Source organism: Candida metapsilosis (assembly GCF_017655625.1).
Source record: "Candida metapsilosis strain BP57 chromosome Unknown scaffold6, whole genome shotgun sequence".
Taxonomy (NCBI): domain Eukaryota; kingdom Fungi; phylum Ascomycota; class Pichiomycetes; order Serinales; family Debaryomycetaceae; genus Lodderomyces; species Lodderomyces metapsilosis.
In genome coordinates, this window is record NW_027138164.1 from 299,061 (window position 1) to 321,740 (window position 22,680).

General features: G+C 37.5%; 8 protein-coding genes across 8 annotated transcripts; 6 read left to right on the top strand and 2 right to left on the bottom strand. All coding sequences in view use genetic code 12, as the record gives it.

The window, feature by feature from the left end:
• Positions 1-1,279: 1,279 nt before the first annotated feature.
• Positions 1,280-3,566, top strand: I9W82_004327 (uncharacterized protein; the record flags this gene model as incomplete). Its single annotated transcript, XM_067693387.1, has 2 exons — positions 1,280-2,593; positions 2,661-3,566. The coding sequence occupies 2 exons, from the start codon at positions 1,280-1,282 to the stop codon at positions 3,564-3,566; spliced, it is 2,220 nt and encodes a 739-aa protein (XP_067547114.1).
• Positions 3,567-5,992: 2,426 nt separating this feature from the next.
• Positions 5,993-6,778, top strand: MCM1 (transcription factor; the record flags this gene model as incomplete). Its single annotated transcript, XM_067693388.1, has 1 exon — positions 5,993-6,778. One exon carries the CDS (start codon positions 5,993-5,995, stop codon positions 6,776-6,778), a length of 786 nt encoding a protein of 261 aa, XP_067547115.1.
• Positions 6,779-9,831: 3,053 nt separating this feature from the next.
• On the top strand, positions 9,832-12,480 carry I9W82_004329 (uncharacterized protein; the record flags this gene model as incomplete). The annotated part of the gene is made up of 1 exon (XM_067693389.1): positions 9,832-12,480. One exon carries the CDS (start codon positions 9,832-9,834, stop codon positions 12,478-12,480), a length of 2,649 nt encoding a protein of 882 aa, XP_067547116.1.
• A 237-nt stretch (positions 12,481-12,717) lies between these two features.
• On the bottom strand, positions 12,718-13,608 carry CIP1 (Cip1p; the record flags this gene model as incomplete). The annotated part of the gene is made up of 1 exon (XM_067693391.1): positions 12,718-13,608. The coding sequence occupies one exon, from the start codon at positions 13,606-13,608 to the stop codon at positions 12,718-12,720; it is 891 nt and encodes a 296-aa protein (XP_067547117.1).
• A 1,252-nt stretch (positions 13,609-14,860) lies between these two features.
• On the top strand, positions 14,861-16,438 carry I9W82_004331 (guanine deaminase; the record flags this gene model as incomplete). Its single annotated transcript, XM_067693392.1, has 1 exon — positions 14,861-16,438. One exon carries the CDS (start codon positions 14,861-14,863, stop codon positions 16,436-16,438), a length of 1,578 nt encoding a protein of 525 aa, XP_067547118.1.
• Positions 16,439-17,717: 1,279 nt separating this feature from the next.
• I9W82_004332 (uncharacterized protein) lies at positions 17,718-19,346 on the top strand (the record flags this gene model as incomplete). Its single annotated transcript, XM_067693393.1, has 1 exon — positions 17,718-19,346. One exon carries the CDS (start codon positions 17,718-17,720, stop codon positions 19,344-19,346), a length of 1,629 nt encoding a protein of 542 aa, XP_067547119.1.
• A 959-nt stretch (positions 19,347-20,305) lies between these two features.
• Positions 20,306-21,871, top strand: I9W82_004333 (FGR2; the record flags this gene model as incomplete). Its single annotated transcript, XM_067693394.1, has 1 exon — positions 20,306-21,871. One exon carries the CDS (start codon positions 20,306-20,308, stop codon positions 21,869-21,871), a length of 1,566 nt encoding a protein of 521 aa, XP_067547120.1.
• A 69-nt stretch (positions 21,872-21,940) lies between these two features.
• I9W82_004334 (N-terminal protein methyltransferase) lies at positions 21,941-22,675 on the bottom strand (the record flags this gene model as incomplete). The annotated part of the gene is made up of 1 exon (XM_067693395.1): positions 21,941-22,675. One exon carries the CDS (start codon positions 22,673-22,675, stop codon positions 21,941-21,943), a length of 735 nt encoding a protein of 244 aa, XP_067547121.1.
• Between the last annotated feature and the right edge of the window lie 5 nt (positions 22,676-22,680).

Below are 22,680 nucleotides of genomic sequence, written 5' to 3' on the forward strand. Positions count from 1 at the left end.
GTAGAAGCAGATTCAGGAATAAACTCAGGAGCAATAGAGTTAGATGAGGACATTGTTGATAAATAGCTTTATGAGCAACTTGAATAAAATGTATTTGTTAGTTTAAGTGTAGTAAATTACTTGATTATATAAAAATAGAACTATAAAAATAAGGGGGAAAGATCCACCTTTATACTTCAAGACTCTAAAAAGATAAGCACCTTTCAGGTTGGGAATCGTTTTCCGTAACTCTTATCAGTTCGGTACGTGAATCGGGATACCTATTCCATTTCCTGACAGTATTCGTTTAAATTAGAAGAAGAAAATTTCAAAACTGAAATTTACAATACGGGAATTCAATCCCTATTTTTACTTTTAGGTGAAGCTTCGCACAAAGACTGGTACATAATTGTGGCCTTGCTGGCAACTAGAAAAACCTCTGAAGCTCACCAGACTAAGGATTAAATAAATTCTGATTAGGTAATCATGATAAATAAAACATTCAATATGAGACGAGGTTAGCTTAGGTTATTGTGTAATGTCGTGTCCATTTGTCATGACAAAGAATACTTGAATTACCACACTTCAACATAATCTGCAATAGGCAAGTCCAAAGGTAAAAATTTTTTGTGCCTGTCAGAACCAAAGAGGAAATTATTTTTTAGATCGTGCATAAGAAAAAAAATTTTATATTTCGGCATCGATGTAATAATATAAAGTAAATCGTGCATATTATATATACGACATGCACAAAAATCTATTGTATTAAGCGAGATACAATTATAAATAAAGATTCACTTTATAATGAACGATATTAATATTATTAATAACCAGACGAAGGTCTGGACAAAAGAATATGTAAAGAAGGCGTCTCTGGCCTAAAACAAATATATATTATTGTATCAACATAACTTCGATAAAGAGAAAAGACATCTATAAAGCATCCATTCCAGGTGTTCTTCCCTTAATATACATGGATTATATTACACAAAAGGAATCAGTTATCTACAGCCTCCAGTATTTCAACATAGAGTTGAGAACGGTTGCACAAATGATTATGCCAGTCCTTATTGGTATCAAGTGGCATATGAAGGGAGCATAATAAACTGGCAGTCGCTTTTTTTTTTTTTTTGTGTGTGTGTGTGTGTTATTTTGTGGTCTCCTTTATTGTTGGGTCAACTCTGAAAAGCCGATTACTCGTCTGACTTTAGTGACTGAAACACTATCAACCATGCTGTCAGAGAACCCTGAGGAAAAGAGATCTCTGGATTTTTTTAAACACTTCTTGTTGGAAGTACAAATGGAAGCCTTTAGAAGGGCTACAGAAGAAGAAGGTGTGGATTGTGAGCTGTTGAAGGATGTGTACAATTTGTATTGTTTGGGGGATGTAACTACAAATACAAAGATCGGAAACATAGAAAAGGCTCAAAATGCAGATAAGGTTGATACTACTGAAAATGCAGAAATGTTAGGAGTGGAAGAATTGGCAGAAGGGGCAGAAATGTTAGGAGTGGAAGAGTTGGAAGAATTGGATGAACGGGTAAAAAATATGGAGAAGATTATTCGTGAACAGCTCGAGATCCTGTACGGCCCTGCATTTACCGAGCTTGAAGAACACGACAGGGTTGAAATCGTTAACATCACAAACCAGATATGCCAAATTATTGACTTTGAAAAACCACCATTACAGAAAAAGTGTTCACCTGGTGTTGCTAGTCTTGTAGTAGAAATCATCGACGATATGATCTTCTACTGCAGAAGAAAGTGGCGTGGTTCTAACAAATTTAAAGAGTCGATTGGTAACGTCATCACTATTGGGTTGGTGTTGTACTGCGCTGGTTTGATACAATATGAGTTTCAAGAGACGCTTCCCATGCAAACTATGAATCTAGATATTTACAAGGACTTTAAAGTCCAATGTGTGGATAGCCCGAAAATGTGGGATCGGAGTCAATTAATGTTGATTCCAACGAGTCGCTTTCTCAACCCTTGCGTAAAAATGTTGTTGCCCTTAATTGATTTCCAAAGCTGCATTGAAGCACCGTGGGCAACAACATTCGCGCAAGGGTTTCTATATCCTATCATAAAATTTTGCTTCAATAAAAATCCAAAGGAGCGCGTTCAACTCCTTAGGGAGTACTACCTTAAGATTGCCAAAAAGCATCCTGATGTGTTGGTGACAAGAGCAAAGCAGACTGCAGGTATTGAAATAGATTCAAGCACGGAGGTGAGAGCAGGAGAAAGGGTGAGGTTAGATGGGGGTCAAAATCCTGCTGAACAAGATTTTGACTACATAGTTTTCATGGAGGCTAAAAAACGCTGCCCGTCCGCTGAGGTGTTGATGGGCCATAAAAAAGTTCCACAGCTGCTCATTGTAGAAATGTGGCTGACCAGAACTCATACTACATTTATTGTTGCACCAGAGGGGATATCAAAAATTTCATACAAAGGAATACGGGATATGAATGCAGTTTCAGAAGTTGAGCGAAAGGGGTGTGAAGATATGAAAGCAGTTTTGGAAGTTGAGCGAAAGGGGTGTGAAGACATGATTGCGTTCCTACTTCTAGAATTACTTGCTGCTGGTGAAGAAGGGTTTAAAATGCAGCCCAAGGATGTACAAGATCTCGAGGCGTTCATATTGAGACCAAAATCATCAGAGTCTACTCATAATTCGTCGATAGCCGGAAGGTCTCAAGGAAGTTCCAGTAATGATTCTGCTGACGCTGATGCTGGTGCTGGTGCTGGTGCTGGTGCTGGTGCTGGTGCTGGTGCTGGACTGCTGGTGCTGGTGCTGGTGGGCTGGTGCTGGTGCTGGTGCTGGTGCTGGTGCTGGTGCTGGTGCTGGTGCTGGTGCTGATGCTGCTGATGCTGATGCTGATGCTGTTCCTGTTGCTGTTGCTGATGCTGATGCTGTTGCTGATGCTGTTGCTGCCGGTGCTAGTGGTACTGGTGATGGTTCTGGTGGTGCTGGTGCTGGTGCTGGTGCTGGTGCTGGTGCTGGTGCTGGTGCTGGTGCTGGTGCTGGTGCTGGTGCTGGTGCTGGTGCTGGTGCTGGTGCTGGTGCTGGTGCTGGTGCTGGTGCTGGTGCTGGTGCTGGTGCTGGTGCTGGTGGTGCTGGTGGTGCTGGTGGTGCTGGTGGTGCTGGTGGTGCTGGTGGTACTGGTGGTGCTGGTGGTGCTGGTGGTGCTGGTGGTGCTGGTGGTGCTACTAAAAAAGGTGCACCTGGTAGGGGTTCCGCTGACCGTGACAGTCCTAAAAAACGGGCCAAGCGTTCCATCCGTAAATTAAAAAACGCCAGTGCCCGTCTTAAGCTGTTCTTGCACCTCCAAGAACCACCTAAAGAAAATTTGGCTCTCGATGCTAAGAAAGAAGAAGTTGTGGGCAAAAAAGCTGCACAGCACATTCCGGATAGAGCTCTTGATGATGAAAAGGAATCGAACAAAGTTGGAGAAGAAAACAAGGAAAACATGAATCCTCTTGAAAAAGGAGGGAAACAAGACGAAGGTTTGGGAACTCAAAGGAGTGAATCTTCACCTCCCTCTAAATTTGGTACTGTGATGTCATTCTTTAAGAGGCACATGGAGTAAAGGGTTTTCTTTAGAAATGGCTATATTTGTCTATAAATGCCTTGGCGAGATGAGTAATTTCTGTTGGTTTGGTAACTTAGCTATCCATTGACATAGGTGTCTTTATTCAAGAAGAAAAGTATTGTTAGCTAGAAAAGTATATATTATTAACTAGAAAATGCAAAGTTTGATTATCTCGAACATGTTTCGTGGGTAAGTTTTAGGAAAGTTTGATTCTCACATATAGTCATATAATTAGGCCTCCATCCATCTCTCTTACCGCATATTTTCTATTGTATGCTCCAATCTAAGTCAACTGACTTCCAATCGCCAACCAATCAACTTTGAGTAATCTTTTGTCGTGTATGCAAACTTGACCAACTATTTCACCCTTTGTCATGATTCAAAATAGGAACGAAAATCATAAATGGTAAGTTTGATCCATTGCAGTTTCGAAGAATCTATGGGATAAGGGGTTGGCCCACTACCAGCACATGGTAAGTTTGTTTTGGATATTCGGGATGGGATTATGAATGAGTATGACAATTCATTGCTAACTTTTGCTGTTTGCTGATTCAAGATGTTTGATACTGTCTCTGGTAGAAACAGAGAAGCATTCATCTATCCTTTTTTGAATTTTGACCGGCACATTGATATATTGAAGTGTAAAAGCATTCTCTCCAATCTGTCTTGGTCTTCATCAATTGGTTATTGTAAAAGCAATCATGGGCTGACGTTAACCTCAACACTCTGAATTATGCACTGAGTTGATTCTTATGGCCTTGGGAAAGATCTCTATAGCATGACGTATAGAAAATCACCATTCATCAGTACCAGCAATTCGAAATGATATCTGAGACTGTTGTTGTCCATCTTGGCAACCATCACAACCAATAAAAAGTGTGCAACAAATTGTGTATGAGTTTCAAATCAGCCTTTAACGATGCAGTGATGTTAAGAAACCAGGTAGTATTGTAATAGCAATCGTACAGCAAAGCATCTAAGTAGCTGTAGTGGAAGGTGTGATTGTATGAATAAGCTCTCTCGGTGGGTGCTTTAATGCAGATCTCTCTCTTTTTAATACACCACGTTATACGAAAAGGTGTGTTGTGAGCAAATTTTTAAATTTCGTTCCTCGGGTAAATTCGGTAAATTTTAATTTCAATTTCTCTCTTTTCTCATCCAAATATCAGAAACAGACCATTACATTTTCCTTATGTCGATATATGCAAGAGTTGGATAAATGGGATGTTGATTTGCCAATGGATATTTCATGTAGTTGAAAGTATGATAGGTTGGTGGATAATATGTTGATGGAGTAAATAACAGTTGGTTTTGTTGTCGTGTATATATACTTACAAGTTCACTTGTTTAGAAGTGCAGATTAATGTGAAAGTTTTTAACTCATTATAATCTGGTTAATTGAAGTTAAATTTTAGTGCTTTTTTTGCAACCAAACAAAATAAAAAAGAGAAGAAACTTTAATTGTGCCCAGAGACAGAGTAAGAGAGGGATAAGAAATCAATTGTAATGTATTGTGTGTTTATATATGCTCACATGGATATTAGTAAGTTACATTCTTCTTCACATGAAGTATAGTGGATGAGTCTTTTGGCTTTTTAATTCAGTCTGTAGGGGTGTATGTGTGTGACATTGAGCTTGTAAAACCGAGATACCGAGTTTAATTTATCTTTAACTCCGAAAGTAAAAGAAGAAGATGGACACACACACACATACATACAAAGACAGACGCAAGCAAAAAAAGAGAGGCAATGGGATGTAGTGTAGCAACAGTAAAGACTGTAAGTTACTGCTCTTAGGCTAAGGTATATATATAAGGTGTAGCTCCATTTGTGTCGTGTCGCGTTTGAGTGAGGACACGGACACGACAACAGAGACTGAGAGACAGAAAAGAAGAAGACGTGTATATAAGCATTATTATTGTACTGCGCACTACTTTCTTTCTTTTCCATGTTGAGATCCATACACACATAATAAACGTGTTATTAAATCCCAATTGGGCAATTGAAAATCAAATCAACAAAAAGAGGAAAAAAAGAGAAAAAAACTTTACTAACTAGGAAACCATCAAAAAATATATATACACAAGATTGTATATTTTACTACAATAGAAATATATATACACACACACACATAGATATCTGTGGCCGTATGTACCATCCTAACTATAGTGGAACCCACCCTGATCTATGAAGGCAAAAGTCAGTTGAAGTATGCATTAGGTGAATCAAAGTACTTTACTTTTTTTTTCCCTCTTTTATTGTTATTTAAGGGATTTGTTTTTATTTCAAATGAGTACCCCGATTGGGAAGATATTTTGCATGAATTTTGTACACAACCTATGCAACATACTTTCACTTTAGCCGTTTGGTCGTGGTGGCTTTTAAAAGTTGCTTGGTCTGGTTATACTAACCTTTTTCCTCTAGATGTCAACCAAGATTGAAGAAACTGCCGAGTATGAAACTGGCGTCAATGGAAATCCAATCAACAATACCAGTCAAGCCAATCCACCAGATGATGACGACGATGACGATGTTCCATCTTCAGGAAAGACCCAGAAGGAGAGAAGAAAGATTGAAATCAAATTTATTCAAGACAAGAGTAGACGTCATATTACCTTTAGTAAAAGAAAAGCTGGTATTATGAAGAAGGCATATGAATTGAGTGTATTAACAGGAACTCAAGTTCTTTTATTGGTTGTTTCTGAAACTGGATTAGTCTATACTTTTACCACACCAAAGTTGCAACCATTGGTAACTAAACCAGAAGGTAAGAATTTGATCCAAGCTTGTTTGAATGCTCCGGAAGAAGGTCTTGGTGGTGATCAAGACCAAAGTGAAGGTGAACAAGTTGACTCTCCCGAACAAAGCCCTGCCCCTGCTTCCGCTGCTCCACAGCAACCACATGTTCAACAACAGCATGCCCAATTGCAACAACAACACGCTGCTGCTGCCGCTGCTGCCCAACAACATCATCAGCAACAACAACAACAACAACAACAGCAACAGCCTATACCTGGTGGAGGTGTTGGTGGCCCCGGAGGTCCTGGTGGTCCACATGGTATTCCTCAATACGGTGGTAACCCGGGAGGTGCTCCTCAAGGGCAACCTGGACAACCTGGAGGTCAACCTGGTAATATGCCATATGGAGATTATGCATATTTTTCAAACATGCAAAACAGCAATATACCTAATCAACAACAATATCAATAAAGAGAGATAGTGGTGTATCCTAAGGATATATTGAAGAAAAACTCGACATTCCATAGCCTTTCTGGGGGTTGCATGCTTTCTCGAATTGTTGATAATCTAGGACTTCCTTTCTAATCTCTACGTTATAAGCTTATATTTAGTTCAACCCAATGAATTTGTTTTCGGTTAAAAGAGTTGTGTGTGATTACACACTATACTTGTCGTACTTGTAAGTGAATCAAGCAATACGATTACTCCCTCCCTCTCATTTTTTACACTGGTGTAAATGTAGGCTTATGTTTTTCTATTTTTTTTTTTTTTTTGCAACCAAGTTGCCCTATTGAGAAACAGTGAGTAGTGTATTTATTTATTTTGTGAAATGTCTTTTGTTTAATACTTTTCTTAAAAGGGTTGGTCGAGTGGCTCAAGGGTAATTCCAAATGGAGTAGGTGCAATTACTTGAAATGAACATTGAAAACATTGAGCAAAAAAAAAAAATTTTTTCTTTATTAAAGTGTAACAAATCTAGAACAATGTAAAACTTTTGAAAGTCGTGCATGTATGGAACATCAAACCTTTTGTGGTTTCAGCAAGATGAAAGTTGTAATTCACGTAAAGCAGACAAATGTGAACTTTCTGATATGTATGCTCGTCTGAGATATTTCAGTCGCCGCCTCAACAAAGCTTTTACATCAACAGACAGATGAGGAACAAAAGAACATTCTCCTCTTTTGGTACTTCCACTTGCTTTCTCAAGGTATATACGTAAACCAGCATACAGGTCAAGGCGACTGCAATTTTCTTTGTCTTCAGCTGGGTGGTAAATTCTTGCTGGTGCTTGCATTGATGTATTTTTTTCAGTTATTATTACTTCCCTTTGAAGGATTTTTTAACTTATTTACATAGAACGTAAGGTGTATAATTGTAACTAGTCTGCAGCACGAGTCTGAGTGTTGTGATGGGTCTCTTTCGCCACGAAGCATATGTGTACTCCCGAATCCAATTAGTTTGCAAGGGAGGTAGAAGTGAAGGGGTCGGAAATTTGCCGTAAGGATATGTAAAAATAGAAGAATATACTTGCCCACATAAACTCACATTCGGGAGCTCCTTGTAATTGCTGTTGCTTTTTTCGTAGGGTATATAAGAGGCTCGTTGTGTCTCTGTTCATGGCTGTAGTTGTCATGTCATACAATTATTCCACTTCAGAAAGTCCACTACTAATCAGCTCATTTATTACGTATAGGATTTCTACTACATATACGAATTCTTGATACAGATACTAGCATTCATTAGAGCAATAATTTACAGCGCAAGTCCCCCATAAAAGAGAATAGATACCATAGATATACCCCTTTGGCAGCGCTTAAACTTCAATCAAATCATATTAGGGTCCAGCTGACTGCAAAAGAAACGGCGCCCTTTTCTTATCCTTTTGACGTTAGAAGAGTTGTTTTCGGCTAAAAATCGTGCATAAAAGAAGAAAAATTCTTACGAACCGCCAATTAGAGCGGAAATTAGAGTCATCATAGGGAAACTTAAATATCACAACACTATAAGGACCCCTTTACGCTGGTTGTAAATTACTTACACACTCCCTGCATACATCGCTACAGTCACTCACACTCACTCACCCATACCGATCAATTATAATAATATCAATCCTCATACAGATACAAAGGGAAAAGAATAAAAATATAATAAAGTATACTAAATCTCACTAAAAAAAGCTTAACATAAAAAAATATTGCGTGAGGTTTTTTTTCATTCGCGCGCATATTTACTTCACAAGAATCAAGCGTTTAGCACGCAAAATAAGTTATACCAGAAACAAAAGTTACAAAAGACGCTTTTATTATTATTGTATTACAAAATTTTCAAAATAAAAAAATCAACAGGTTCAAAACTTATAAAAATCATAAACAACTGTTTATTTTACAAAAATAAGAACCAGGAAAAACCCAAAAGGATATAAAGTATCATACCATCCTACATTCTCATATTAGGATTTTGTTGAAGAAAAGAGTGCTTCTATTCTAGACACTAAAGAGGAGTTTTATTAAGATAGTTGACGACCACAAACCACAAGGGTCCATCAAAGTTTTTAGAGAAGACGCTTATTAAAAGAAGAAAAATACCTGAGGTAAACCTCGTTTGAAGAATATACCCAACTTTTTCATCCCGCTAGAGTTCAATTTGGAAGAGTTTTCGTCTGATTACATATTCAGGGTCAACAACAACTCAGCTCGAGCCAGCCACAGCTTTCCTTAATTACTACTACAAGAGAAGGAGATATTTATTACTCCAACATACGACATTTCATCAGCAACTGAGAAGTGCTCAAGTTTTAGATACTTTTCAACCAACACGATACAAAGTTACAGCCACGGATAGAGCACACTGGACTTTTTTCCTCGAGCATCATAGGCCACACACTGTTCTGTCACCATTGAGATCCAATACATTGGTCATCTAACTAGGTCTGTTCCATTGGGGAGGTCACATTTTGAGATCATCCCATTTGAAGAAAAACACCGAATCATTTAGCCCGACGCGCATTATACACAAAAAGCCCCAATCACCAGATCGCCAACTTAGCGGTTATTTTTTTTTATAAGACACTACGACACAAACGTTTAGAGGCAAATACAACGTCTTCAAACTTAGATCATCATTTGAGTTATTAAGAGTGGGGAGTGTTTAACACAAAGTACCAAAGCAAAAGATCAAGTAAAGAATTCTTGAAACTGGTATAAAAACACAATTTAAGGAACACTAAAAAGATTCTTGTATTACAAGGAGTGTGGAGTTTCCTTTTGATTTCTGTGCAGTCATTTATTAATTTTATTTTGAGATTCCCATTTGCACAAATTTATATTGTTTTGATCTCGTGTGATAGTACAATTTTTAGAACAGATCAAGCATATCACTAACTACTGAATCAAAGTGGTTAAAGTTCAACCAACTAAAGACAAGAGAACCACCGATTCACTGATTTAAATTTTATCTTTTTTTGTTTTATTGTTGTTATATTTTCCAGGGGTTCTTATTGTTTTCAATTTTTTTTCCTTTTCAGCATGGCGCATAACTATGAAGTAACGGCGACAACAAGACCGAATCAAGAGAATGACAATCAAGCAGATGACTATAGATTCCAAACAGCACAACAACAGCAAAAACATCAACAACAGCAACAACAAATTCATCATCATCTACTGGATCAACAGTTGAATGCTAACCATGCAAGACCAGACGATTCACTGAATTTATTTCATATGCCCAAATTAGACCGTCAATTTAGCATCCCCAACATAGATCAAATATCTTCACCTTCATTTCAACCATTGAGTAATACATCATCATTGCCACCTTCAGGATCGACACTTAGTAAGTTTGCATCTAATGGACTGAATACATTTTGGAATACGCCGTTGTCTGGCATGTCTGAAGCGAGTGTTGCTGGTGGTACAAACGAGGCAGTGCCTTCTCAAGCCCAGTATCGTGGGTTATCTATTGATTCAAGCATATGGAGGCTGTCAGGCCCATCAAATGGACAAACCCCAGTGTCGTCAAGTATATGGTCTCCTACAAAATTGAATGGCCATGAACAGCAACAACAACAGCAACAACCACCAACTTTTTCTCCCCAATACTTTTCCCAGAAGCAGCCACCTATTCCATTACAAAACACTTCATTGAATTCACAAGCTTCTGAGAACTACACTGCAGCCCTACCAGCTGAGAATCGCTCCTCGTCAATTAGTGGGTTCACGCCACCATCGGCTGAGGAAGTTGCAGTAGCTACTGGGTTGATTAGTGATGACACATTAAACACTTCGCCATCAATGAGCTTTGAGTCTATGAAACGTCATTCATACACGGAAGGGTTACTCGGTCAAGGACAAGGACAACCAATAGATGTTTCACCTACGTTGGCTAAACGACAACCATCGAAGAATGATGTAGCCACTATGCAAATGGTTGATGAATATTTTGAGTCGGATCCTCATGAACGAGTTAAAGTGACAATGAAGTTGTTGAATGATCGATTTTTTGATGAAGACCGGTACTTGAATGATGCGTTTCAATTGCCCAAGTTTCCTATTGAAACATCATTGCGTAATTATCAATTGGTTTTGGTTGGTTTCAAAGCAGGGAGAATTGATGTGTTTTATCTTCCTTCGTCAAATGGTGTTTGCACGGCACCAATGCCAAATTCATCCATGGCAAATGCACCTGCTACTGCAACTGCTTCAATTGGACAGAACTCATTTGATATTAAAGTGGGTGACTTGGTTATTGTTGAAGCTGACCGTGGTCGTGATTTGGGTAAAGTGTTCAAGTTGAATGTATCGATTGATGAGGCACGGTTGTTGAAGTTGTTGCAATTTCAAGAGCAGCAAGCGGCTTTGAATGAACATGTTGAGAATAACTTGTTGGATGATGTAGTTAGAGGTGGAGGTAGAAGCCAGGAACAGCTTTCTTCAGCACATTTCTTACAACAACAACAGCAGCAACCGCCACCACCACCGCCACCACCACACCACAGTCAACAAAGTTCAGTTTCTCCACCAACTTTACAGTTTCCCAAGTCCATCTTGGCACTTGCTCAACCAAATGAAGCGTTTCAGATTTTAAACAAGAAGCAAGATGAAGAAAAGGCATGTAGGTTATGTCTTGCCAAGATTTCAAGTGCAACTAGTGGCTGTTTATTGAGTGGAGCACCAATTTCACCAACAACGCAAGATTTGTTGCAAATGAAGTTGATTGATGCTGAGTATCAATTTGATCGCAAAAAGTTGATTTTTTATTATTCGACTTCAAAGAGGATTGATTTTAGAGATTTGGTTAGAGAGTTGTTTCGTATTTACAAGACGAGGATTTGGATGTGTGCTGTTACTGGTGTGTCTTTTAAGGCATCAAGAACAAATTTGAGTCCATTGAGTACGGGTATTGGGTCTATACCGGGGGCAGGAGGAGGAGCAGGAGGTAACGTTAGTGGTGGTGGAGGCAACGGAGGTGGTGTATCACAGAAACAGCCATTGCAACAAGCTCAGCACCCTTTGCAGTTTCTGCAACGGCCACAAATGATGTCGCAGCAGGGAATGATGGGAGGGTCCACACCAATGCAACAGCAACAGCAGTCACAACAACAACAACAGCCAGGACTCAATAGAAGACAAAGTTTCCAACAAACGAGCACTTTTCAAAATCGAGGTCCACCTCAGCAGCAGAATAAACAACTTGGTGGTGTTTCATGGGTGCCTGGAAATCAACTTCAACGTCGAGCACTGCATCAACCACATGTGGGTTATAATGAGTATCAATTTGACGCTGTTCCTAGACAGATTTCTGACGCTGAGCACTCACAGCATATGTATTCACATCCGTGGTCTCTGACTCCGCAACAACAACAGCAGCAACAACAGCAACAGCAACAGCATCAACAACAGCAACATCTGTGGTTTCCACAACAGCAGCAGCAGCAGCATTTATTTGCTCAGCCATTGACACCACAGCAGCAACAAATACAACAAGTTCAGCAACAGGCGCAGCAACAAGTTCAAGATCAGTTCAAGAGAAGAAACGAAGGGATGGTTGAAGGAAGTGGTGTTGGCAGTAGTGCAAGTGGAGCTGGAGTTGCTCAAGGTAGTGTTGCAATGATGCAGAGTTCTTCGGATGAAAAGTTGGTGTTGAAGAGTTTGGTGGACTCTATTAACCATTGAGTCATGGGGTGCTTTGAGCTTTGAGCTTTTGGATTGTTTCAGGATTTTTAAAAAAAGCAAATTACTTTAGATTAATACTATTATGATTTAGGGACAGATTTTATATAAAATTTATATATATAGATAAACGGACATTTTATATCTGACTTGAAAGAGAGAAAGTGTGGATGTTGTTATTAAGACATCTTTAAATCAATTAAAGAAGGATTTCCTATATAAGTTGCTTAATAGGTTTGCTTAAAACTTGCCCCATTTCCACAAGGATTCCTTAGGATTAACCAATTCATTATCCAATTTACTAAAATACAAACCTTTATCCAAGCCTTGAGCAACAATCACTTGTAAATAGAACACAAAGTCATCAGGGTTGAATCCAGCATTCAATTTATCAATAAATTCCTTTTTACCTTCTTCGGCAGATTTCTTGGAAACGATATCCAATTTGACATTTTTTGAACTTGAATACTTGTCAATTACATCTTGAACTGTAATGGTATCACTAGCGACATGAACAACATCAGGCAACTCCGAGTATGGCTTATGTGTAGCAATTGCCAACACGGCATTTCCAACATCTTCCAATTTCGACACATGGAATTTCTGATTGATGTCACCAATTAAATTGACTCCCTTATCAGTGATTCCAACAGTGGCAACCCAGTCGTAGAGAAAAGCACCAGGGACAGCAAATAACGAAGTGATAATGTCGACAACTTTAACTCCCAATTTACGAACAGCTTGAGAATGTTGAGATTTCAAAGCCAAAAACCCTGGTGCATAAGTGTCAACTTGAGGAATATCAGTACCAAATTGAGATGGGATAAACAATTTAGGTTGGACTTTAGCGACAATTTGTTCAATGTTTGCAAACAATTCTGGATTAGGTCCAGTCAATTCAACAATGACATCAATTCCCTTGAGAGCATCAATTAATTTGGTATCATTTGGTGATGTTTCTGGTGACACAATGTATTCAATCTTGTCGGTTGATTGTGATCCTTCTTTTCTTGTGATTGCTTTGACGGGGAATTGGATCTTGGAGTCAAATACTCCAGAGTTTATGGCGTTGAGAACGTGTTTTCCAATGAATCCATTGAGACCAATGATTGCAATTGAGGCTTTAGACATTTTGAGTAGTAGTAGAAGCTGTTGTGCGTTGAAGTTATCAATTGATGCTTGGAATTAAGTGAATGAAATGAAGAAATTAACTGGCGTATTTATAATAGTTTCAAGGTTAGTTTGATGACAAACTGGAAATAATTGTGGTTGGTTTATTTATGTAAATGTATGTACAACTCCACAGTTTTTCCTATTGCTTATGTGAGATGAAATGGGGGAGGGGACGTTTTTGTGTAAAAGTGGCTGGGATTTATCAGCAGTGCTACCAATTGCTATTAATAAAATTACTAATTCATTACTAATACCAATATATAACCAAATCACATCACACGAGTACTGGCCACACATTGTCAACTTGGATTCAAACTGGAGGAGAGCTTTAGAAGCTTACCAAGTAATCACAAGACTTGTTGTAAAGTTCTTGCTGTGTCTTATACGTACAGCTTACAAATCATGAATACAACCGCCATAAAGGCAAGACACATTGCCACTGTCATACACAGCTGAAATGGATAATGAAGATGATTCACTAACATGTAGACAGTTCATATTACGAAATGGCTTCTCGAAAGTTCCATTGAAAAGGGGGGGATTAGGTTTTAGTTTTGCAACCAATGTTGATGTATGCAGCTGCATCAAATACACAGGCTCTAGTATGTTCTATTTACATATTAGGAAACAATATGGAAAAAACTTCTCTTGTAATGTTTAGCAACGCTTAATTTCCCTGTTTTGGGAAAATACTTGAATGTTGGCACATCATCTTTCCTTGATCTTTTTGCATCAATTTATTTCAAAAAAATAAAGTATTGCAGCTTCATTCAAAAAGTATGTATTTATATCCCGGCTTGTATATAGAATCTTTGAGTCTCACACAACTAGCGAACTTTTTTAAGGCCGTGAACTATGATTCATCCTCAAATCTACGAAGCAAAATCAAAGTATGTACATCGTGTTTCGTTAACTAGAAAAATACAACCTACATCAATTGAAAAAGTAGTCATAAAACTCTATTGTTTGTCTTGGATCATTACAGAATTTGCTGAATAAGATTATGGCGTAGGATAGGCATACATCTCGAGATAATTCCATTTTCTCCAATTGTCAGTCGGATGTTCCGACGGAGGGATATACATTTTTTCTTTCGATCGCGCAAAAAAAATCAGATAAGAGTAACAATCACCAATAATGAACATGTATAAATACAAAAATAACTCACAAATAAAAGCACCCTTCTGCAATTCTACCTTTTCTTTCCTTCATGCTACTGAATATGCCCTCGCATACCAAAGATGTACATATCAAAGCCATCACACCAATTCCATACACATTATACCATGGTACTTTTATCCATACACCTTCACTAGACAAGTTGGAGATTCTATTTGATACCATAGTTGGAGTCAATTCTAATGGAATTATTGACTATATTTACAAAGATTACAATCCACTGGATCATGAGGGTCAATCTGCGTTGGAGTATTTCTTAACACAACAAAATAGCAATAATAATAATGATACTGAGGTAAAGTTTATTGATGTGTCTCATGATTATACAAAGTTTTTCTTTCCTGGGTTTATTGATACTCATATCCATGCTTCACAGTTTCCTAATATTGGTATTGGGTTGGATACTCCATTGTTGGACTGGTTGAACAAGTATACATTCCCACTTGAAAATCAATTCTGTGGAGACCAAGAGACTGCAAAGAAGAAGTTGGAATTTGCTAGACAAGTGTATACAAAAGTTATCCAACGTACATTGAGTAATGGGACTACTTGTGCATCCTATTTCACTACAATTGATTCTGAAACTACAAATTACTTTGCTGAGTTATTGTTGGAGTTTGGACAACGTGGATTTGTTGGTAAAGTATGCATGGATTGTAATGATACTTATCATCAATATGAAGAAAGTTTAGAAGAATGTGTTGAGTCAATGAATAAGATTATTGATCATTTGGATGATATTAATCCCAAATTGGAGTGCTTGGTGAAACCGATAATTACACCGCGATTTGCTCCTGTTTGTTCAAGAGAAATGTTGACATATTTGGGAGATTTAAGTTTGAGTAAGAACTTACCTATACAAACCCACATTAGTGAGAATAAACTGGAGATTGAATTAGTTGCCAAACTATTCCCTGATTGTGCAAATTATAGTCAAGTTTACAACAAGTACAATTTACTCACCAATTCAACCATCCTAGCCCATTGTATCCATTTAACTCCACAAGAATGTCAATTGATTGCTGAAAAAAAGTGTTCAGTGTCGCATTGTCCCACTTCAAATACATTTATATCTAGTGGTGAAGCTCCAATACGCAAGTATTTGTATGATTACAAGATTAATGTGTCGTTGGGTACTGATGTAAGTGGTGGGTTTGATTCTAGTATATTGCATATTATTAAACATGCAATTTTAGTTAGTCACCACTTGTCAATGAAGAAGGAGGTAAAAGATGCACCCAGTACAGATTGTAAATTATCCATGACTGAAGGGTTATACATGTCAACTATGGGTGGTGCTAAAGCAGTGGGGTTACAAGACCAAATTGGCTCATTTGCTAAAGGTAAGAAATTTGATTGTCAATTGATTGATTTAACTACTGAAGGAGCCTCAACTGATGTTTTTCCTTGGCAAGTGCCTAATACTAAACAAAATGAGGAGGAAGTTGTTGATGACGTCATCAGGTATAATAAGATGGTTGATTTGGTATGTAAGTGGGTTTTCAGTGGTGATGATCGTAATTGTGTTGGCGTATGGTGTAATGGAAGACAAGTTGTTGGGAAACAAGGGCAGCAGGTAAAAATGGAGAGATTGAATGGGGGTATATAGGGTATACAAGTAGAATAGAGTATTAGAGTATTAGAGTATTAGAGTATTTGAGAATTATGGGGCGATAAGTTGTGTGTAAGCTCTAAAATAAAAAACTCTCTTATGCACTGAAAGAGACTAAGCAAATATTGACGAATTTAGTTGATACAGTGTGTGTACAAACAACAGTAATTATACTTTTTTAGAATGAGGAACAGATAAACTTGATCATTTTGAAGAGAGAGTTAGAGAAAAGTGGAATGTTTTGTAGGGCTAAGACTGGTGAGTTAATCAATAGAGAGAGTTTCTTTTAGTTGAATGGAGGGGAGTGTGGGGAATAAAGACTAGTGTGGTATATTTGTACTATTATTCTCTTCCTCGGCTAAATTAAGATTTCTTTTTTTTTTCTGAACCACCAAAATGTATTTTGGTCTGTATGTTTTTGTATTTGGTCTCTTGTAATACAAAGGAATGTGTAATATAATTATACTTTAAGGCGTCTATCGCAAGTATAGTTCAGTAGATACTGTGCAAAAGGGAAGTGGTGGTGGTGTATTATTTCTGCAAGATACTACGTTACATTTTTCATTTTTGTTTTGTAAAACTTGCTGGCTTCGTGTGTTTTATATCTATGTCATCTCCATCTCCATCTCATCTCATATTTTCGTCTAAACTCCGCATGTCCTGTCATTGTGGGTTCTCTTTTTGTACTTTGTGTATATCTCTAAGTAAGTACTACTATTACTACTGTGGGTTGTTTCTTTTACTTCTTTATTGTAATATATCTCTTAACAATTGGGTATATATAGATTGTTTATGCGCATATATTGCTAATAATTACACAAACAAGTAAAATTTTTATTTGAATTGGTAATAAATTGGTAGCGTTGTACTAGTTTTGTATTTTATTTTGTTTATTGTCTGTCTGTCTGATTGTTTGTGTTTTTGTGTCTGATTGTTTGTGTCTTCTGCCAAGTGAAAAAATTTCTTTCTTTCTTTCTCTCTATAGTGTAATATATATATTAGATTGAATATATCCTAAACAGACATATCTAATAAAAATATATTTCTATATCTTTATCACATAACACTATCAAAGCTCAATAGATACAAATACTAATACATGTATCCAACCTTAATTGAATACATATACAGCACTATCTCAACATTCATTATCAACACATTCAAAAACCACCCCTTACTTTGAAAAAAAAAAAAAACCATCACCTATATCTACAACTTTATACTTTTTATAAAAAAATTTTCAGTCTCGAACATTTTTTTTGTGTCCTTTTAGAATATGTCTGATAAACAAGGTAATATAGTCCAACAGGAACAAGCAGAAGCTTTAACTACCCAAGTGTCTTCTCCTAACAACAACAGATCAACCAAAGATGAAGAATTGGCAGGTCTCACTGAAGAAGAAAAATACTTTGAAGACTCCACTTCACTGGAGTTTGATATGGTTGATTTAGAAGCCAATGATGAAATCTTGCATGCTAAAATGAAATTAATCAATGATACCATTGATGAAATTGGTTTTACTCCATACCATTTAAAATTGTTTTTCCTCAATGGTATGGGATATTGGACTGATAATCAGTTGAATTTCTTGGAAAGTTCTGTACGTCAATTTATCAATTATCAATTTGGTTACAAGTTCCCTGTTACTGGTGAAACTTATGCTGGTGGTATGATTTTAGGAGCATTGGTATGGGGATTTGGTGCTGATTTAATTGGAAGAAAATTGGCATTCAATTTATCACTTATACTTAGTGCCGTCTTTGCAATTATGGCTGGTATGATGGGCAATATGGCAAGTTACTCTTTATTTGTCTTGTTGTCTGCTTTCGCCGCTGGTGGTAATTTGGTTTTGGATACTTGTGTGTTTCTTGAATTTTTACCACACAAGGATCAATGGTTGTTGACTTTTTTTGCCTTGTTTTGGGGTATTGGACAAACTATTGCCACTGCATTAGCATATGCATTCTTGCCAAATAACTCATGTGATTCAGCTGATTATTGCCCTTCGCATATCAATAGAGGTTGGAGATATGTTTGGTATACTAATGGATGTATCGTATTGGCAATGGCAATTTTACGTATCACAGTCATTAGATTAAAAGAAACACCTAAATTCCTTGTGGCTAATAACCGTGATGCTGAAGCTTGTGCTGTATTACAACTGATTGCCGCAAAATACAATCGTCCATGTTCATTAACTTTGGAACAATTGTTGGAATGTGGAGAAATCAAGAGTAATTCAGATTACAGAAAAAATTTTGATCTCAAGGGAACTTTTAAACTCATGTATAATCATTTGAAAATCTTGTTTGCTACATCAAAAGCCATCAGATCAACCATTTTATTATTTATTTCTTGGGCATTCCTTGGTATTTCATACCCTTTGTATTCATCCTTTTTACCAACTTATTTGGCAACTAGAGGAGCAAACATTTCAGCTCCAACTACTGATGGTGTTTACCGTGATAATCTTATTGCTAATGCATGTTCAGTTGTAGGTCCAATGATTGCTGGTCTCATGTTGAGATTTATTCCTAAATTAGGAAGAAGAGGAGTCATGTTTATTGGAGGTATTGCCACAATGGCTCTTTTGTTTGGTTACACACAAGTTAGAACAAGAGCGCAAAATATTGGATTCACTTCAAGTGTTTATGTTGCCTTGTATATTTATTATGGTGTGATATTCGCATATACCCCGGAAGTTATGCCTAGTGCAGCAAGAGCAACTGGTAATTGTTTATGTTTATTTGCTACGAGAATCTGTACGGCAATGGTACCGATTATTGCTTATTATTCAGATACTTCATCAGCAGTACCAATTTGGATTTGTGGTGCTTTCGTTGGTGTTATCGGTGTCATTGCATTGTTTTTGCCATTTGAACCAAGTAAACAAAGAGTTGTTTAAAGACAAATCCATTGTGTTTCAACATTCAAAGCATATTTTGCATATTCAACATATTACAATTTTATATTATTATTCTTTTTTGTTCATTTCATTTTTTGCCGTTAAAACATAGAGAGGGTATTGTTCACTCTTGTATACATTTGTTTTCTGTAAGTACTTTTATTTCATAAAATAGTGATAGTTTATTTAATAAACATTAAAAGAGAAAAGAGAGGGTTTTGGCGGCCCCCGCCCCCACTCTGCAACAATGTATCTTGAAAAGCTTAACTTTTGTTTTAGGTTGACACATCAGCGTGAGTTATCAATGAGGCTTTCTCTGCATATTTGACAGACTTCAGTTGGTCCCTTCTTCGGCGTCTTCCCCTCACTGTATTTTTGTGTACTATAAGCGCCGTATTACTTTACTAATTCGCGGTGCGCAGAGATCGAGATCGAGATGGCGCACGTGGCTAGTACACAACTCCCCTCTGCAATCAGCTAATGACCACACGTGTATAAGTGTGATACTCGCTCACTTAATGACTCGTGCGACGTATGATACATATTACAATAAGGATTACCAACAGTAATGGTTATGAAACTGTGGAGGTACAGGTGAATTTAATTGAAGTATATTTAATTGGAAAACGTGGGCCCTATTTACATATTTTTTGTTTCTTTTATTTTTAGACTTTTATATTATCTATCTATCTACCACTCCAGTTTCCAATAATATTACTCAAAATGGCAAAACTTGTTTCTTGATTTAACCTTTTTTGCATTCTCATAAACCTGGCGTGTTTATTAAAAAAAAAAAAGCCCATTGTCTCAAGTCACAAGAGCTTTTATTGAATATATAAAAGTCTAAAGAAAGTGAAATTGTTTTGAAAAATGACTTAAATAGATCATATCGCTATCAATATCTAACACAGCTGTATTCCCTACAGTTGCTCTATTTCGTCACTGTTTTTTTTTCAGCCATGTCAGATATCGAAAAACAACAACAACAACATCCTCAACCCACGCTGGAGCCACTCACGCCCAAACTGACAACTGAATCAGCCACCTTACACGATGACACAGAAATCTACCACTTGAAAGATGAAGTAATGACGAGGAAAATGAAGTTGGTCAATGATGCTATTGATGAAATTGGATTCACGCGATACCATTTGAAATTATTCTTCCTTAATGGGATGGGATACTGGACAGATACTCAATTGACATTTTTGGAAAGTTCAGTACGTACGTTTATCACTTATCAATTTGGAATTAAATACCCCGTTAGTAATGAGATGCTTGCTGCGGGTTTACTTTTTGGTGCTTTGTTTTGGGGGTTTTCTGCCGATTTAATAGGTAGGAAAGTTGCATTCAATATTTCATTACTATTAAGTGGATTGTTTACTATAATTACCGGAACAATGTCATCAATGGCAAGTTATTGCATCTTTGTATTTTTGAGTTGTTTTGCCGCTGGTGGGAACTTGGTTTTGGATACGTGTGTGTTTCTTGAATACTTGCCTCACAAGAATCAATGGTTATTGACATTTTTTGCATTCTTTTGGGGTATTGGTCAAGTTATTGCCGTGGCGTTGGCATATGCATTTTTGCCTAATAACTCATGTGCTTCGGCCGATTATTGCCCCTCGCATATCAATAGAGGTTGGAGATATGTATATTATACCAATGGGTCTATTGTTTTATTCATGTCAATTTTAAGATTAACGGTTGTTAACTTGAAGGAAACTCCCAAATTCCTCGTTTCGAATAATCGTGATGCTGAAGCGGTGGAGATTTTACAAGGGCTTGCAACAAAGTATAATCGGAAATGTTCATTGACTTTGGATCAGTTGGAACTGTTGGGGACGATTGAAATTAATGATGATTTTAGAAAACATATTGATTGGAAAGGGACGTTTTACTTGGTGAAACATCATGTCTCGATATTGTTTAGTAATCGGAAGATGGCCAGGTCAACAGCATTGGTTTTCCTTTCGTGGTTCCTATTGGGAATATCGTATCCATTATACTCATCATTTTTACCACAATATTTGGCAACCAGAGGTGCAAACATTTCCGCTCCAGATACTCATGGAGTATACCGAGACAATTTAATTTCAAACGCCGTATCAACGGCAGGTCCTTTGATTGCCGGTGCTCTCCTATACTTTTTCCCCTTTCTCGGAAGAAGAGGTGTGTTATTTATTGGTGGTGTGTCAACAATGGCATTCTTGTTTGGCTACACTCAAATCAAAAACCGAGCACAAAATGTTGCACTTTCATCCATTTCTTATGCAACTATATACATCTACTATGCTGCTCTATATGCATATACCCCCGAGGTGTTTCCTAGTGCAGCTAGAGGTACCGGTAACTCATTGGCCATTGCCTGTACGAGAGTTGGTGCGGTTATTGTGCCATTGATTGCATACTATTCGGACACGTCGAGTTCTGTGCCTATATGGATTTGTGGTTCTTTTGTTGGTGTGGTTGGGTTTATTGCTTTGTTGTTTCCATATGAGCCAAGTAAGCATAGAGTTGCTTGAGCAACAGCTGTGTCTATCACCGTCTAATTTAAATCTATTTGTTAAAGTAACATTTTGCCTTTCTCTCTCTTATTGTGCTTTTAAACAGTACATTCTAACTGGATACAATTCCTTTGGTAATCCCTTTTGTACATCACTAGCAATCAACTTCAATCCAGCTCTAATAAACAATTGTCTAAACTTCGCATCAGTTCTCGTTACTGAACTATCAGTTTCATCAAATACATCCTCAACAGGAGCAATATTTTCCTTAACTATAATAGTCCCATTTTCAATCAATGCTGAACGACAAGTTTTCCAAAATTCAACCAATACATCATCAGGCAATTGGCCCACGCACCATTGACACCAAATTAACCAATACTGTTTATCTGGCACCCATTCCTGCATTCCGATATCATAAATCTGACCCAATTTCCCCGCGGATTGAACCTGTTGTAACTCAATGGGCATTTGTTCAACAAATGGTTTAACTGGCTCAAGCAAGTCGACTTTATCACTAACTTTCCAAAGCAAATCACGTGTAATTCGACCAATTCCAGCACCCATGTCAATAGTATACTTGACTTTGTCTTGGCCAACACTCAAACGTGTTGATAATTTACGTAAGAATGTAAGTGATCCAACAATGTCGACTTTGGGTACTGGTGTTTGTTCACCAAAGCCTCCAAGTACACCATTTACTGAAGCGGGGACTGAGGACCAGTATGATATGGCGTCATCGTAGTTGATTTGGGAGTCTGGAATGACGTCGGAATTGGTGTTGTCAGTTTCTATGTCGTTGGAGAATTGTTTTGCTGGCATTGTAA